Below are 19,502 nucleotides of genomic sequence, written 5' to 3' on the forward strand. Positions count from 1 at the left end.
CTAACAAAATATATATTTTTAGAATTAAAATCTTTTTTGAGATCGTAACACATTAAGACACCAGTTTAATAACAGTACAATTTATGAATTACTCTATACAATACATATCGTATTTACAATGTGGCTATCAATAGGAAACAAACAAGATAAATAATCTATTAATGAATACTATACATATATACGTGGAATCTGAACAACAATAACCTGTGCCTAATGGTCTATATAAATCTAAAGAATAGCCACAAACAACACAAAGAATGTCCATATAGACGCGACAGCAACATAAATATCAGGATAAGTAGTATTAAATACTGCTATTAGGTCATATAACTTACCACAAACAGCGCATAGAATATGCCTATTGGCACGATAGCCGCCATGAAGATCGGGGTAATGACTGCAACTACAACTATAACAGCCACTGTAGAAAACAGCATTATACTCCAGAGTCGGAAACTCTCGGGTAATTTGTTGTCCATTATATCTATGTCGCTCGAGAATCTATAGAAAATGTAGCAATCATATATGTTATATAACCATTACTAATACACACTTATTACACAATCACGAAAATATGGTTGAAATAGTATTAAAAAGAACACAACAAAAATGTGTCACATATCTTGAGAATTCATTGCCGTATGAATAGCAATAAGATAGCTCTAGTCTTGTAAATACGATACAGTCAACACATTCATAGTTGTTGTGTTAATAAACTAAAACGTGTTTACCTGTTCATCATACGTCCAATTGGCGTGGTATCAAAGAAGGACATTGGCGAGTGTAGAATACTCTTCAACATGGAGTCGTGGAGAATACCGGAAGCACGCACCATCCGCGTGAGAGCCATGTAGAAGGACAGGAACACCACAACACCTACACATATAATGTATGTCATTAGTCACACATGTATACAAAATATATAAAAATTTCTCGAGTAGCAAAATGGCCTTGTAAATAGGTGGTAATTTCATCATTTGGTTTAAACAGTATTTATTTTTATAACAAATAAACATTTACAACATACACATATAATATATAGAATTGAGGAGAAAGCCATAGGCTTGAATGAAACCTCTTTTCTATTTTCTGTAAACAATACTATAAATAAATGAATTAGTTCCAGCAAAACACGTATATACTGTGTAAATTGGTATATCGATAGTTAGAGAAAATGAAAAAAATGAATTATTAAATATGTTTAACATATGAGAAACTATAGATATCAGCAATTTCATCATTTATCGATAACGCTATTTTGATTCGTTTATGTAGTGGTCTGTGTGTTGCTTTGGTATTTGTGTATGTTGTTGTCTCTATTTCATTATCGTGCGGGCCTTTGCCTTGTGCCTTTCAATTATCGGGTTTGTTTTTACATTCTGACAGCTTGCTTGTTCCCTGCAGTTTTCACTGAATTATCATTTGGTTTGTTTTATTTCTGGTATCTTATAGTTGTACTTTTGTTCGATTTATCAGCATTCACTTTAATTTTTTAAGTGTTTATTTATATGTTATGCTCAGATGATTGTTGCTTTTAGTTATTCGATTGACTTCATGCAATCAAAAACTTTTTACTGTGCGAATAGCTTGCACGAAGATAGAAAAAAACTCGTTAATTTTCGTTTTTTATGTTTTTGTGCCTCTTCTTTATTGTTTTATTGACCTTGATAATCAAACGTTGTACGACTGTACTCCCAGCAGAGCTATTAAAAAGTGTCTTCTTACGGTTGTAAGAGGACCTAGCACAAACATTTCGAGTAATCCCAATAGCCGATAAATTGTATTTGAAAGCTATGATAATAATCTAATGTTTATATTTTGGAAAATTATTTCTATTTATCTATTTATAAATCTGTATAAAAGTATGTATTAATGTATTTATTTGCTGACTTATATATGCAATACACTTATTATAGTAAAAGTCAGATACAGTTACTCGTTTTTCTTCAAAATTGTCCTCTTACAGACGTAAATAGCCGTTTCGCTAGGACAAACACCAATTTTGTCCGAGGCGAACATACTACATATTTCTGTATTTGCCACGTGCTTACCTTGTATTACTCCGAACAATAGGTACATCAGCATGTAATACATGTATTTTTCCTCAAACTCTGGTGTCTCCGACAAGCTGATGTTTTTAAGTAGTTCATCCTCCGTCCAAAAGGTTAGCCAGAAGTTGGAGAACACGTTGAGACCTTGGAATATGCTCATCGTAATGAAGACAATAATCACGGTAAGAATTCCCATCGCTTTCATGTAGGTCACTAAAACTGTTGCTTTGATCTGTAAGACACAATAGTACAAACGTGCAAATATGCCTTTAAAAGGACTCGTTGTAGTGATGGTGACACTTGGCTCTAATTGGATGTTAAGAATCGTCCTTATACTGAAGGTAAGCATTCCCGTTTGGCTCGAGGTATTTTCGCCGGTTTCTTGGAGTTCGAACCAACGGGGTTCGAGTGTATTCCACTTCTTCAGAACACAAACACGTTGTCATAACAACATTAATAACGTTTTTGTGTGCATGAAATTCGGCATGACCTGTCCGACCAATATGCCTTTGAAGTATTTAAGTGTTCGGCCACTCGTTTCATTCCACACACATGGCCCTATACAATGTTATACTTTTCCAATTTAACCTATGCATTTACAAAGATCATAGATCAGATATTGTAGAGTTGAATACCCAAGCAGGATTTCAACGTCGCAATTTTAACGAATCCATGAATTTACCTTAGTGGTTGCTTTAGGGTGACGGCATTATGGCGTCATGGATTTTTATCCTTTCAAAATTTACCAAAATAAACAAATCCCGCGAAACTAAAAAATCCTGCGAAAACGGGACCTGGTACAATGAACACAAATCAAAAGAACGAGTAAATGGTATCCTCAAAGTAACGAATAGCAGGGCATTTGCGGCAGAAAATGCGTCGAACAATTTACTAAATTGAAGAACTCATGAAAAAAGTTCCTTGCACAATTGACCAAATTCAAAAACTCACGAAAAAAGTTCCTTGCACAATTAACCAAATTCAAGAACTCACGAAAAAAGTTCCTTGCACAATTGACCAAATTCAAGAACTCACGAAAAAAGTTCCTCGCACAATTGACCAAATTCAAAAACTCACGAAAAAGTTCCTTGCACAATTGACCAAATTCAAAAACTCACGAAAAAAGTTCCTCGCACAATTGACCAAATTCAAAAACTCACGAAAAAAGTTCCTCGCACAATTAACCAAATTCAAAAACTCACGAAAAAAGTTCCAAAACTCACGAAAAAACGACTTCGCATAATTAACCAAAATATAAAAAAACTCACTACTTTAATGCAATATATAATTAAAAACATTTGATGACTTACGCTGCCCTCCTCAGACACCTCGTCCACTGTGAGTCGAGTTGTGTCCAGTACCAGCGGTGTCTTGCTCGTCTGTCTTTGTAACGAACTACCCTTGGTGTAGGCATTACTTAATCTACCGGTATTTCTTCGTCTGGTGAAAAAGACATGTACATTATTTAGAGGGGCGCCATATAGGTTAAAGGAGTACCATATAAGTTAAAGGGGTACACTATAGGTTAAAGGTGTACCATATAGGTTAAAATAGGTTAAAGGTGTACCATATAGGTTAAAGGGGTACAATATAGGTTAAAGGGGTACACTATAGGTTAAAGGGGTACCATATAGGTTAAAGGTGTACCATATAGGTTAAAGGGGGACAATATAGGTTAAAGGGGTACACTATAGGTTAAAGGGGTACCATATAGGTTAAAGGTGTACCATATAGGTTAAAGGGGGACAATATAGGTTATGGAGGCACCAAATAGGTTATATCACCAAATAGGTTAAAGGGACCCACTATACGTTAAAGGGACACCCTATATGTTAAATGGGACACACAATAGGTTAAAGGGGCACAAAACAGGATAAATGGGCACCGAATATGTTAAAGGGGCGTCATATAGGTTAAAGGGGCATAATTTGTGTTGAGAGGAGTACAAATAGGTAAAAGGGGCATTATATAGGATAAAGGGGCACCATTTAGGTTAAAGGGGCATCATATAGGTAAAAGGGGCACCATTTAGGTTAAAGGGGCATCATATAGGTTTAAGAGGCACCATATAGGTTAAAGGGGCATACTGTAAGTTAAAGGGGCTCACTATATATTAAAGGGCACCATTTACATTAAAAGGGCATCATTTAGATTAAAGGGGTACACTATAGGATAAAGAGGCACCATATTAGTGAAAGAGGGACCATATAGTCAGGGGCACACTTAAGGTTGATGCCATTTTTTAAAATTTTAATGCATTAGTATGCCTAAAAATAATAATGAATTAACATATGTTGTGCGCCTTAAATTAATAAAACAGCATCACTGTTTGTTTGGTTGGTTGAATCCTGCTGGTCTGACTTTGAAGTGAATGCTTTGAGTATATGCTCAGCTTAGTCTAGCAGTGTTTCGACGGCGAAAGAAAGCAACACCAAGGTTATATCAATTGTATGTTGTACGGTGTCCTGTGCATGCCTTATTCGTCTAGCGGTATATCGATTTCGGGGTGTAAGCACTACATAGTAGGTGATTGTTCATTGGCCTTCGGAAAAGATTCTTCAATAAATATAGCACAAACCTATTATTTCAATTTCACACCCCAAAATGTCTTATTCGCCTCAATAAGTTACCGTATTTGTCACGACAAAATCATTTCGTACGGTTTGAAATGTGGATGTTAGAAGGTCCTGCGTCTTTCCACACGTACTTGTGACATAAAACACTAATAATAACCATCAATTACATATACATTAAATGCTTGATCGAGTTTTGATAATATTCATGTTGAAATCAAATATAATTTTAACAAAACCGATATCTACTCACATTCGCCTACCACTAGCTGATATGACGTCATCTTCTGACGTCATTCCACCATCTGACTTGACCTCATCGATTTTCATTCGTATGGATTCCTTCAGACGACGGACTGGGTAAAGGATGAAAACAAGACGTATTTTATTTAAACAAATAATTGAAATACATTTGTTACTAGAACAATCAGGTGTGTCATTGATGAAACTACAAATCTTAACACCACCTAAAATAAAAATAACCCTATATTATTAATATTATCTGTCACGTGTTTCCGTTTCAAATAGAAAATTCTGACCCGACCCGAGGGCACCTGCATTGCCAGGCTATGCACTCTCCAAGTTCCCTAATTCTTACAAGTTTTAGTAGCCCATTCCCTTCGACCTGATTTCTTACTGAATCTACTACTACTACTACTGCTACTGCTGCTGTTATTGCTGCTACTGCTGTTACTACTGCTGCTGCTGCTGCTGCTGCTACTGCTACTGCTACTACTGCTGCTACTGCTGCTGATGCTGCTGCTTCTGCTGCTTCTGCTACTGCTGCTGCTGCTGCTACTGCTGCTACTGCTGCTACTGCTACTACTGCTGCTACTACTGCTATTACTGCTGCTACTATTACTACTACTACTACTACTACTATTACTACTGCTACTGCTGCTGCTGCTGCTGCTGCTGCTGCTGCTGCTGCTGCTGCTGCTGCTGCTACTACTACTACTACTACTACTACTACTACTACTACTACTACTACTACTACTACTACTACTACTACTACTACTACTACTACTGCTACTGCTACTACTGCTGCTACTACTGCTGCTACTGCTGCTACTGCTTCTACTACTGCTTCTACTACTACTACTACTACTACTACTACTACTACTACTACTACTACTACTACTGCTGCTACTGCTACTACTACTATTACTACTACTACAACTACTACTACTACTGCTGCTACTGCTGCTGCTGCTGCTACTGCTACTGCTACTGCTACTGCTGCTACTGCTGCTGCTGCTGCTACTACTACTACTACTTCTACTACTACTACTACTACTACTACTACTACTACTACTACTACTACTACTACTACTACTACTACTACTACTACTGCTACTACTGCTACTACTGCTGCTACTGCTGCTACTGCTGCTACTACTGCTACTACTGCTGCTACTGCTGCTACTGCTGCTGCTGCTGCTGCTGCTACTGCTGCTGCTGCTGCTGCTGCTGCTGCTGCTACTGCTGCTGCTGCTACTGCTACTGCTGCTACTACTGCTACTACTGTTACTACTGCTACTACTACTGCTACTACTACTGCTGCTACTGCTGCTACTGCTACTACTACTTCTACTACTACTACTACTACTACTACTACTACTACTACTACTACTACTACTACTACTACTACTACTACTACTACTACTACTGCTACTGCTACTACTACTACTACTACTTCTACTTCTACTACTACTACTACTTGTTGTTGATATTACTATTCTAGTTTATGTGCATCTTATACTGAACTAATTATATATCTCCAATAAGCTCACTTTCCGGATCCTCTTCTTCATCGACTTCATCCTCTTTCAGCATATACTGTAGCAGAAACTGCGCGAACGGTCCATCATGGCTGACGAGCTCGTCGTAACTTCCCATTTCAGAGATTATGCCGTCATTCAAGACGACGATGCGATCCACCAGTGGCAGCCAGTGTACGCCATGTGTTACAAGTATTCTGGTCTATAAAGAGTTAAAAATAGAGTACTTAAGATATACATTTTCCACCTGGATTAAGTGTTCACCTGTCTTAAGCAGCCACTTTGACCTTTTGGTAGCCACTTAATTCAGGTTTGACTGTTTATTTAAGTTAGTTCGCATAGAGGAGATACTGCCGTCATTCAAGACGATAATGCGATCCACCATTGGTAGCCATTGACGCCATGTGTTACAAGTATTCTTGTCTAAGCGAACAAAGACACACACATTGGGCCGATTGGATGGGAGCGGGATTGGAAGTAAATTAATACTATAAAATAATATATTATATTCTCACACATATTCTCACACATGATCCCAATTTAACGTCCTTCCAGGAAAACGATTAGTATTTTTAGTGTATCGGTTGGGAATTGAACCTGCGACCTCTGGATTGACAGTTAAATGTATAACCACAAGACCAAGGATCCGCGACTATTTTAGGGTAAGTAAGTATATAGTTCTTATCCCTACTTAGACAAGTCTCAGTGAATCTGTTAATTCTATTGGCCAGTTATTTTACTGTCCAATCAATCTCAATATCAGGAATACGTAAAACCTTAGTTGGTTATCGAATACAGCCCACGAACTTAACAACGTTGTAAACGAGATCGTTGTTATTTTTTAAACACGAAATTTCTGATAAAGTGGTGATGTATTAAAATTATTCATTTACACCTGAAACCATTTTCTGCGGATCACCAGGGTATTCATTTAACTTCCAGAGCAGGAAAGATTTGAAAGTTAACAACGATGACATTAACTTCGTTGTTGACTTGTTTAATTAATTTTACGAGCTCATCATCAATTATTCCACCTTGAAACGTAAACAAACGGTTGTTTATTACGTTTCTACCTTTGTATTAAGTTCTGAACAATCGTCTTATTGGTTACTTTGTAAAAAGGTTTCAAATTAAAGTTATCCGCCTTTTAGTCAAGTATGTACGCGCTATATATATTGTGTAATGTTTATATTTAATACTTGTTTAATAACTTAGATCTGATTCTTATGTCCAGGAAATGACAAAAAAAGACAACCAGTCTAAGATCAAAATCATGAATAATGGATGTACCTTCTCACACACATATGTTGAAATCAGGACTAACGGCTTATGTAGCGAGACTGGAAGCCACCTGGACTATGTGCAGAGGTGGAAATCACATGAAGAAATAGAGAACCAGTTAAATATTTAAATCATTATAGTGTATATTAACCAGGATGTTACCTTGTGTTTTAGAAGTCCCTCGTTGCCAATCACCTTCTTGAACAAATGTTTTCCAACATGACTGTCGACTGCGCTCAGAGGATCGTCCAGGAAATACACGTCCGCGTTATTATAGACAGCCCTCGCCAGACTTACACGCTGTTTCTGTCCCCCGCTAATGTTGATACCCTGGAATATGGTACTGTTGACTAAATTGGTAACACATAAGTATGTATCCGAGTAATTTAACATGCTCCTGTTGCTAGAAACATTTAACAAAAAAGTAAGTATTGTTACAACTGGTCTTTGATAGACCCGATTTTATTTTCACTCTTATAGCTGCATTAGAGCAGATTGCAGATAAATTAATTAACAAGAGCCTTTGATTGTTTTTGCCCATGTCAATTAAGGAAATTAATATGTAACTGAAAAAAAATAAAGTCACACGATGAACAGGGACGCGGTGTAGTATGATAGTTTGCGTCCTAAACCAACTATATGTAATGCTATATGTGTAACCGGTTTTGTGATATGTGTAATGCTATATGTGTAACCGGTTTTGTGATATATGTAATGCTATATGTCTTACCGGTTTTGTGATATATGTAATGCTATATGTGTAACCGGTTTTGTGATATGTGTAATGCGGCACTTATACTATCCAGTTATTTTGATAACTAGTATAATGACGCTACAGTGTCCACATGTAGCGATGAGAAGTGGGTTCGATCCGCATCGTAGGCACAAAACCAAGCCGTGCAGTTTGGTAAATTTGGCGTTCAACGTAAATTACTCACACTGAATGATATTTTGCTATCATGATGATAATTTCTAGCGACACGGTAAAATGTTAGCCTACAGAGAGGGATTTCGTTGGGTTCAATCCCCATAAGAATCACATACCAATGTGTGAAGTCTTTAACATTTTTGTTACAGTGTAAAGTATCAAATTTTTATTTATATCCTTAACACCCGTTCTACACATACCTTCTCGCCAATTTCAGTCATATCCCCACCAGCCAGAATCTCCAAGTCAGGCAACAAGGCGCAGGAATCCAGCACTTTCCGGTACTTCTTCTCTTGGTGACGTTTACCAAACAGAATGTTGTCTCGCAAAGTCATATTCTGTATCCACGCCTCTTGTGGAACGTATGCTATCTTGCCCTAACCAATGCAAATATATATATATTGTATAAAGAAAAAAGTACAATCAGGAAAAGCCTTCCTCCGGAACCACAAACTACCACTACCCATATGATACCTTGTCCTGTAAAATATATATATATATATTGTATAAAGAAAAAAGTACAATCAGGAAAAGCCTTCCTCCGGAACCACAACCTACCACTACCCATATGATACCTTGTCCTGTAAAATACATATATATATTGTATCAAGAAAACAAGTACAATCAGGAGGACCACAACCTCCGGAAGCACAAACTACCACTACCCGGAATTAATAATTTTGCAAGCATATATCTATTAATTTATTTATTTTTATACACTATCCCTGCAGGGGCATACCCTTGAATTATCATTGTGGATCAATGTTTTTAATTTTGGCATTGTTAAATAATCCTTTCAGGAGATCGAAATGATTGGACGGCAGAGGGCATAAATGGTCGTTATTCATTGGCACTATATTTTAGGTCATGCATGTAGCAAGAGCAGAAAATAAACATTTAAACATAAGATGCACCCTTGGATTGACAGGTACACATTTAGAATTAAATCAATTCCAGTGGGACTATTACTTTTTTCAAAATGATCTACTAAAATGCGTTTTCACACAGGGGAGTATCACGTGATCACTATAGTACATTGGCCGTACAAGATGGCGAATAATTCGACCGCATCAACACATAAATTCGGCGTTTACGGATGGTAAATATAAAGGTAAGATCTTTAGAATAGGCGCAGAGTACCCGCATTGTAACACAGTTTACTCGCGTGTGATTTGTTTTTCGAAGGTTTGCTTAGTTTAAGCCTGAAACTCGATACAGATTTTATTTCTGTGAGTACATAAAAAAGCAGGAATATGAAACAAAAGTTTACAAAATATTGATTAAATTTTGCAAACATTTACTTCGTATTTTGTAGACTTTTGTTTCATATTCCTGCTTTTTGCCCTAAAACACACGAAAATCAGACTGATACGGACAATGTGTTTCCCCTGTGTTTCAGTGTTACTGTGAATTTCAGTCAATTTTAACGTATGTACCTTTACAGGTAAACAACCTTTAAGTCATGGTTGGGCAAACGTCGAGCATATACCGTAATGCAGACAATGAACGCGCGCGGATTTTTTTCATGAACTCTAAAACAACAGCTTACCCTCAGAGATACTTGACCACTAAGTTTCTCCATTTCGCCAAGACATGCTGATATCAGCGAGGACTTCCCAGAACCCACCGGACCGACAACCGCGATCAGTTCGCCGTCATTCACTTGCAGATTAATGCTGCAAAAAAGTACAAAAAATAAGAATTAAATGTACCAAGTTACCCACCATAAAAACCGGGATCACACCGGACCCAACAGATCGTACGTTTGTGTCTATATAACATCCGCTAGGATGCGAAAATGGCACGCCTACTTATATCATTTCGAACACTAGAGTGATGATGCTATGCGTATTACATCTGATGAATGAGAATCACTAATATTTATATTCAAATTTTGCCATTACCTAAAACTTGTCCTAACCCTAATCAGAATGAAGAAAATAATTAGCCCCAACTATGCCCCGACTTCGCCCGCTGCTTGATGTTATTTAGACTTCACAGAGCGATCGGTTCACGGCCCACAATTTGCAGAAAATTGTTGCAAAGAAATGGTTCAATAAAATAATGTATCATATTAACCATATTAATAGCAGGAATGGAAACAGGAAATATATAAATACAAAATATTGGCTTTCTGTTTAAACTTCATAAACTATTTCCTGAACAAAAGCAATAATTTGGCTAGTTTCAATTCATTTATATCAAGTACCATCTTTTACAGTAAGTGTTATAAATTATTATCAATGATTTGTTGAAAAGAAAAGCTTATTAGAAGATACCCTAAACCATTCTCATTTAATAAATTTGATTGGTTATGTATGTCTGTTATTCAGTTCGGTAAATGTCTGATTGAGAATGCTTCTTGTTATCATGTACCCGACTTTAAATAAATATTCGTGTATCTTAAACCGCCAAACTGGACATACTCACTTTCTTAAAACAGATTTTTCGAATTCCGTGTTCCAGGTAAATTCCCCGTTTTGTATGTTAACTGGATTCTCTGAAACATTCCAAAATAATTGGCTGTAGTTTATAATCATTTAGGGTTTGAACAACGTATTGTTATAGAAATAAATGTTCCCAATCCGTTTTGTGTCCCAATTTTGCCCTTCTGAGAGCAGCAATTGCTCCCGTTTAATAGCTTTTGATAATCAAAAGGTCTATTGTTATATATATTCATTATGTACGATATAATAACATAAATATATATTTAGCTGTTTAAACCTAAAATCCCATATGCCATCAATAAACCACCATTTCCAACATTTTCTCTCAAAGTCATTCTAAACTCTTATATATGTCATCAATAAAAAAACATTCCAACGCTTATTCTCAAAATCACACTTACGTTTCTTATGTAATATATTAAATAATACTTCGAATATATTTTCTCAAATCTTACTTAAATCCAATTATACACTATTTAAAACAGTCTTCTTTAAAATCATACAATAATTCCATTTGTCATCAATTGATCAAAGTCGTTTCATGCTAATGAATTACTGCTTTTGTATTATTATATGACATGTACAAAATTAAGTGACATTTAACCTAAAAGTACATTTTCCTTCAGATTTATCAGTTCATAATCCTACCAACAAAGTACCATAAAATAACTACGCAGTTTAAAAATGTCAGAAAATCTCAAAATGCCTTAATAGCCTCAAGCTGAACAATTACCGATTTGGGCGACGATTGATGGGTACGAAAGACATTCCAAAACTACTTAAAGGAACATATTCAACAAAAACCTTCAGCCTACATGCAGATAACGATCCAATCTTTCAATGACAACAATATTTTTCACCTGAACATGCGTCTACATGTAGTTGAAGAAATGTGTTAAAGTTTCCGAAAACATTTATCCGGTCTATACTACAGTCATGTGAAAAGAATGTATTTCCGGCCAGGAATACTTTTCCTTTAAACTATACATAGTGTTTTGTGTGGACCGGACGGGTGTGTTGAGATCGTTCTGTATTCTTTTGGAAACTTCCAAATTCCATTAATTTCTGAAGAATAGTCCAATTCTTGCTGCAATCATAGGTTGACCTAATTTCTGAAGAATAGTCCAATTCTTGCTGCAATCATAGGTTGACCTAATTTCTGAAGAATAGTCCAATTCTTGCTGCAATCATAGGTTGACCTAATTTCTGAAGAATAGTCCAATTCTTGCTGCAATCATAGGTTGACCTAATTTCTGAAGAATAGTCAAATTCTTGCTGCAATCATAGGTTGACCTAATTTACAGTATACACCATGAATGTGAGTGTATTATTCTGTTTCGGAGCTGTTAACTGAGGTTAAGAGGTAAACAAGCACTAGAGTGAATGCACAATTATCCATGCCAAACAAACACTAACAGAGAGAGACACACAACGTCACAATATAGCGTAACTATTGAGATATCGATATTAGTAATAGTTTGGGTCACCGTTTTGGCCCGGTCAGCATAAATTAAGAAAGAACTAACTGCGGATTTAAACCTGCTTCCTGACTTTCATAAAAACCTTTTACCTGATTTCTGTTCAATGGAAACGTTGTCTTTATTGAGATCTGACGTCCAGAGGAACTCTTGGATTCTCCCGACGGAGACGTAGCCCTAGAACCATAGTTGGTCATTTCATCATGATGTGTTTTTCTTAAATAATGGAATTTAGATATCCAAATGGTCCAAATTATACCTAACTGAAAGAACCTGTTGGATGTACAGTACGTAAAATAATTATTGAATTAATGCATAATGATATTGCAACATTCTATATGCCTGTATATATTCTTGTTCGTATTCGATACAATATAATGACTGTACAGTACGACGTACTTATAAATGTAGTGAACTGTATAATGGTGGCAATAGACAGTGTGGTAAGGACTTGCTCGGCGTTCAAGGAGAGGTATAAAAAAGAAGAATAAATACTTGAACTGCGCCGTTCACAAGGAAAGGACACAGCGCTATAGGGAACCGTATAATGTTGACGATAGCCAGTGCAGTAAAGGCTTGCTCGGCGTTCAGGGAGTGGTACGGTGAGGTCAGAACATAGATCATTACCAGGAAGAAATTGATCTGGAAAGTTATACCGGAAATATATTCAATACAATAGAAACTACAGCTTCTGGCAATCGATTCATGTCAAAGACAATGCATCAACAATCCCAAGACAATATAGAAGTAAAACTACCTCTGTTATAACAGGCCCTACAAATATATTTGTTCGCAAAGTTCAAGGGCCGATTTCTCGAAACTTCTTAAGTGTGTTATAACACGATTAAAATAAGCCTACTTTTTCTGCTCTTTTATCATGTGTAAAAAGTTAAATTTATGGATTTGTTTGACTTTTAAGTTCTGATTATCAAGAAAACCTAAGTTTTATCTATCAAACTTAGGTTAGGTAAAAATAAGGCATTTTGCTTAACGAAATAAGCAACATAAGCTAAACGATTAACTGAGATCAAGTTTATAGGCAAACGGCTAATGCCTAACATATACTGAACGAGAGACAACGTACAAAAGCTATAGACAGATCACACAAAAATATCCTTTTAAATAATATTTTGATCACCGCTTTGGATAGGTCGGTTTTAGTGTTTTAGCTCGTTTAAGACTTCAAAATTCATATTATTCTAAACACTTTAAGTAATCATTGCAAAATTATATATATTAGCCAAATCAACAGACCATAAATGGACTGTGTATCGCGAACACGACCGTAGTGGCCGTGTAACACGCGTAGCTCCATAGACAATCTATCTCCTTGGAGCGAATGGCACGAATCTTTCTAATGAACGAAGGTTCCCACGCGTACATTTTTAAAACCTGAAAAGTAAAGTGAGTGTTTGTTAATATAGTGTCACCCCTCTCAAGTTAGGGCCAGCCCACCGGACCAATGAAACACTTACGTATTAAAAGTTATATAAACAATATACAATATGTAACATTTTTGCTTATTCTAGGCAAGTTTCGTCATGTAAAAAAACATGTCGTGTTCATAAAGCATATTTAAAAATTAGTGAACATTTTCAACTAATTAAAAAGTTCGAAATATTTGACAACGATTAGTTTAGAGACCCGCTTATTTCATCAAATGAATTGATATGCATATTTTTTTATACCCTTTTCTTGCTTAATTTCATATTTTTGGTGTACAAACTAAAAAATTGCAATTTCCACTAAGTTGAAAATTGTCACTAAGATCCATGTGAATACGACCCATTGTGACAAAGCAAAAGTTACCTTAATCCCACTTATCACTTCATTAAGAATCTTGATTCTGATTCCTTTCAATCTTAGAAGTTCTTTCTGTAGCTTGTATTGTTTGGTTGCTATGAAGGCAACTGTTGGTAAGACGACAAGAACCACCGCTAGTCCTCCCAAACTGGCAACACCTGTAATGATGACATTTTTCATAAAGTATTTAATGCAAAAACATTTCCTTTTAACGATTTATTACATATCGCGAAAGGTATACCTTAATCATGGATCAATAGATGATTTGTTTCATCTCATTCGCGATCCGCCGCCGATCGAACCCACAGCAATTTGTGCCATCAAACCCAAATCAGATGTTTAAGAAATTCATGTTTCATTCTTGTCTGGTTAACACTGCGATTGTCAAGGGGACGAATTATCATGATAGTTGTGACAGTAAAAGACCATAACACTAGACAGGACTTAGAATGGTATAATAGCTTGACATCATGATATTGGTGCGATGCTTAGCACCTAATATGGATGACAAACGTACACAAAACGTGTGTAGCAAGGTGCATATTTCAGTATTTTATTAGTTTGTGTGTTTGGTATGGTTCTATATCGTATATCGTTTTGTATTGTTTGTGTATCGTCGTGTTTAGTGTTGTGCTACGTGGTTATTGTCCTCTGTGCGTTACTGTCCGTCTATGTCCGTCAATGTCCGAGTGCGTCAGAGCGTGATTACTGGTTATGCGAGTTTGTCTAAATTTATAGAGTGATTGATTGGTTCATAATGCCTTTTCCCCTTTTTCCCGCTTCATTGCAAACGCCCTTATTTATATATACACATAAATCATTCCGTTCTGAATCATCATCGACGCAAGTCAAGATTTCAATTGTAACAGTTGTTACTATATTCTTACTTATTTAATATTCGCTCTTATCTTTGAGCTCAAATATTCATTCATATTTAATTATTATTTAGAAGTGCCTGGTAAGTTTATTACTCATAGTTCTTAGAATGTTTTATGTATTTAACCGCGAAGTCTCCCTTGATATATTTACCGATCACTGTCCATTGTCTTTGTATTTTGTGCTATTAATAATATGATTATGTTAGCATATTCTTTTTTATGTTTTATTATATGTTTTAGGTTTCATTCGACAACGTATAAATAAATATTCGAACTCCGAAGTTGAGTGGTTTTGTCTTAGTATACCCACACTACACGTGTGCAGAAGAACCGAACGGTAAAACAGCAGGCAGAAAAATGATTGAAATGTACAATCCAACACAGCATCAATACCACACATACAAACGGGTGTGGTCTGGTTACCCATCAAAGGATTAAAGAAGTCTCTTGACATTTGCACTGGTTTCAAGACATGTTATAGTTGCCTTTCTTCTTCTTGCCATGTGGAATAAAAACTAAATTGTACTTCAGGACAATATTGATTTGTACTTACGACTTTCCCCTAAGCTATGCAATGGCCTCTCCGTCTAAACCGAATTAGCTTAAAGTGAAGGCAACGGTTTTGGACTCCCCAAGAAAATTTAAACAATTCATATTCCGCCGAATGCACTCCCTCCCTCACCCGCCCAGTTTGTGATTTGTGTTCTAAAACTACTCTTCAAATTCACTGTGCGGAAATAATAATTTCGAAACTTATACAACATTTGTGTTGTTGCTTTGAGCTAGATATGACATTGTGAAATGCTCAAATCCCTAAACACGATATATATAAGCATTATAAAATTTAAGTCCAGATTCAATTTCAAAGAAAACCTGCTTCGTAACCATTCGATCCCAAAGCTGATGTGTAGCGGTGAACAGAATACATACGATCCCAAAGCTGAAGTGTAGCGGTGAACAGAATGATGACAATAAGGACAAATAAGAAGCATACATGAAACCGTCCTGAACAATCCTGAACAATCCTCACCTGTTAGATTTCGGAGCTGAGCAGTAGCGATGAACAAGGAACGATTAGGGAAAGTACTTAAACCCATCCTTGAACAATACTCAGATGTGGGCAGTCTCGATGATGAAGAAAATATAAGGAAGAAAACGTAAAATCATCCTGGAACAATCTTCACCAATAATATCTGAGATGTGAGCGTTAGCGAAAAACAAAGGACGGGTTAGAAATGTTTTACCTAACAATTAGATCCAAAAGCTGAGCAGTAGCGAAAAACTTGGAAAGATTAGGAAAATAACGTGAAACCGTCTAGAAAACAATACTCACCCCAAAAAATCCAGAGCAAAGCATTCGCAGTAGTAATGAACAAGTAAAGATAAGGGAAAGAACTTGAAACCGTCTTGGAACAATACTCACCCATTAGGTCCCATTATTACGATAATAAGGACAGAGTAGAATGTGAAGCCGTTTTGGTAAATGCCCGTATGGAACTTCTTTTAATGGTCACCACATTGTAATTACCTCCCTTGTTGAAGACTGTCGTCTGTAGCGCATCATGGAAACCTTGTCTTGTGGCAATATTAAGAACGCTAGTTAATTATTTCTCGCTTCAAATGTCACCAGAAAATAGTTTTCACGCACCTTTCAAGAAATAATGCTTCACTCTTCTTCAAACTATTTAAAGACCGATCAGACCATTTACATACTCTGAATCACTGCGCGAATATCCATGACAACCACGAATTAGGACAGAGTAGAACGTGAAGCCGTTTTAGTAATACTTACCAATTATATCCCAGAGCTAATAATAGATAGGAATGAGGACGGGAAACCATCCTGGAACAATACTTACCAATTATATCCCAGAGCTAATAATAGATAGGAATGAGGACGGGAAACCATCCTGGAACAATACTTACCAATTATATCCCAGAGCTGATAATAGATAGGAATGAGGACGGGAAACCATCCTGGAACAATACTTACCAATTATATCCCAGAGCTAATAATAGATAGAAATGAGGACGGGAAACCATCCTGGAACAATACTTACCAATTATATCCCAGAGCTAATAATAGATAGGAATGAGGACGGGAAACCATCCTGGAACAATACTTACCAATTATATCCCAGAGCTAATAATAGATAGGAATGAGGACGGGAAACCATCCTGGAACAATACTTACCAATTATATCCCAGAGCTAATAATAGATAGGAATGAGGACGGGAAACCATCCTGGAACAATACTTACCAATTATAGCCCAGAGCTAATAATAGATAGGAATGAGGACGGGAAACCATCCTGGAACAATACTTACCAATTATATCCCAGAGCTAATAATAGATAGGAATGAGGACGGGAAACCATCCTGGAACAATACTTTCCAATTATTGCACGGTGCTGAGCAGTTGTAACGAACAAGGAAAGATTAGGAAGAGGACTTGAAACCGTCCTTGAACAATACTTACCCATTAAATCCCACAGCTGAGCGGTAGCGATGATCAAGATGACGACAATAAGGACAGCGTAGAAAGAGAATGTGAATCCGTCTTGGATTCTCTGGCAGTCGACTGACATTAAGTTGACAACTTCGCCCACTGTTGTCGCCTTTATTCCACTCTTGTTCATTGTCAGCGCCTAAAATACAGTTGAAACACAACTACGGCTGATCGTTTGGTAATTAGAGTTTAAAAGAGAAAGACCACATTCAGATAGCTGTGTTTTTTCAAACTATATGAACACTGTTTATACCTCTGATTGAGTTTATTTAAATGTATTATTACAATTTTGAGTTATCGTCAGCAAATCAAATCGAGCAACGACTTCGACCAATCCGTAAAACTCGAGTTATGGCATGTCCGAATTATCTCAGTTATAATATAGACACTTTAGTACCTATATTTGGAAAAAAGGAGAAGTGGTAAATTGTACATTAACATGCAGTCCAGTTTTGCTGTTTAAAATAAATTAAAAATCCAATGTTGGATCACTATTTGAAGACTTACTTTTTTGTAGATGAGACATATAAGTGCTGTCTTGACCCTCAACCCAACGGTCGTCATATGGTGGATGCCAATCTGGTAGAGGAAGGAGTTGAGACAAAGGATAAGGAACAAGATAACGGCGTACATGTATCCCTTCCACATTGGCTCATCCGTTAAGCCTTTGTTTTCTATCATTTGGATGATAAATCTGCAATTGAAAGTTGTTGAGATACAGGATTAAGACAATGATACTGTTGTTCATGTATCGCTCTTACATTGGCTCTTCCGTGTACCCCCTGAATTATAAACCAGCCATTATTAGGATTTGAGCAGAGTGAAATGCTGGTGCACATGCATTTTTTTAATATTGGATATTCCGTGTACCTCCTGAATGATAATTCTGCAGTAACAAGGAATTAGGACACAGGGTTAGGAACAGGATTCCTGCGTTAATGTATCCTTTCCACAATGAAGACACCAAATGATAATTCTACAATAGAAAGTTTAGACATAGGGTAAAGAACAGGATGCTGGTGTACATGTGCCCGTCTACATTTTGTTCTTTTGTTTGTACGCTTTGATTTTATATCTGAGTTACAAACCTACAACAGCAGACACCAAATCAAAGTTTCATAGGAATTGTATTTTACATTTCCCATTGCATGTGGCAATATTTATTCAATATACATCTACGTTACCTAACTCTATTGCTTTTGTTTCTTTATATTGTACTGTTTTAGTATTATAATGGAGACCCGTTGGCTCAAACACGTAAGGACCGCCGGGCGAAAATACATCAAGCCTCGGGACATTCGAGCTAAGCGGGAATATAAGTATATATCAAGTGTTTCCGGTACGGATAGAAAAATCCGACCCGAGGGCACGAGGCTTGCCGAGTTACCGGCCACGCAGCGTGCCCGAGGGTCGGATTTTCCGATCCGGACCGGAAAAACATGATTGATATTTTTTTCTTGCATATATAAATTTATCAATTTTTGGGGAAAATAACGTTGAAAACGCTATTTTGTACAATTACACCAAAAAGCGCGTGCGACGTTGTTTACCGATGTCATAGAGCGCAGTAATTTTGAATAACTAAAAATAGCGTTTTTTAACCATTATTTATGTTCAATTTTAATTAAAAGTCTTGCAAACATATATACTTGGTTGCGCTTTATTGAAATGGCATAATATATTTTTCATAAACCATACAATAAATAAAATAGATAGTGGCGCGTTGTTGCGCGTGACTCATCTTAAATGGGGTATGTAAGATGGGTTTTTCCA

At 36.6% G+C, this 19,502-nt stretch overlaps 1 protein-coding gene across 2 annotated transcripts in view; it reads right to left on the reverse strand.

The window, feature by feature from the left end:
* Positions 1 to 19,502, reverse strand: part of LOC128221807 (multidrug resistance-associated protein 1-like) — a 41,574-nt gene that overhangs the window by 14,783 nt on the left and 7,289 nt on the right. For both annotated transcript variants that reach the window (XM_052930409.1, XM_052930410.1), the window contains exons 10-25: positions 18,237 to 18,423; positions 17,700 to 17,868; positions 14,349 to 14,500; positions 13,794 to 13,931; positions 13,035 to 13,181; positions 12,632 to 12,716; positions 11,045 to 11,114; positions 10,164 to 10,290; positions 8,815 to 8,991; positions 7,849 to 8,016; positions 6,418 to 6,607; positions 4,878 to 4,980; positions 3,362 to 3,491; positions 2,052 to 2,283; positions 732 to 876; positions 336 to 501 (exon numbers count right to left, since the gene is read on the reverse strand). In XM_052930409.1, the coding sequence (XP_052786369.1) occupies positions 336 to 501; positions 732 to 876; positions 2,052 to 2,283; positions 3,362 to 3,491; positions 4,878 to 4,980; positions 6,418 to 6,607; positions 7,849 to 8,016; positions 8,815 to 8,991; positions 10,164 to 10,290; positions 11,045 to 11,114; positions 12,632 to 12,716; positions 13,035 to 13,181; positions 13,794 to 13,931; positions 14,349 to 14,500; positions 17,700 to 17,868; positions 18,237 to 18,423 (2,386 nt within the window). The remainder of the gene's footprint in view (positions 1 to 335; positions 502 to 731; positions 877 to 2,051; positions 2,284 to 3,361; positions 3,492 to 4,877; positions 4,981 to 6,417; positions 6,608 to 7,848; positions 8,017 to 8,814; positions 8,992 to 10,163; positions 10,291 to 11,044; positions 11,115 to 12,631; positions 12,717 to 13,034; positions 13,182 to 13,793; positions 13,932 to 14,348; positions 14,501 to 17,699; positions 17,869 to 18,236; positions 18,424 to 19,502) is intronic.

This window comes from Mya arenaria, chromosome 16 (genome assembly GCF_026914265.1).
Source record: "Mya arenaria isolate MELC-2E11 chromosome 16, ASM2691426v1".
Classification (NCBI taxonomy): Eukaryota; Metazoa; Mollusca; class Bivalvia; order Myida; family Myidae; genus Mya; species Mya arenaria.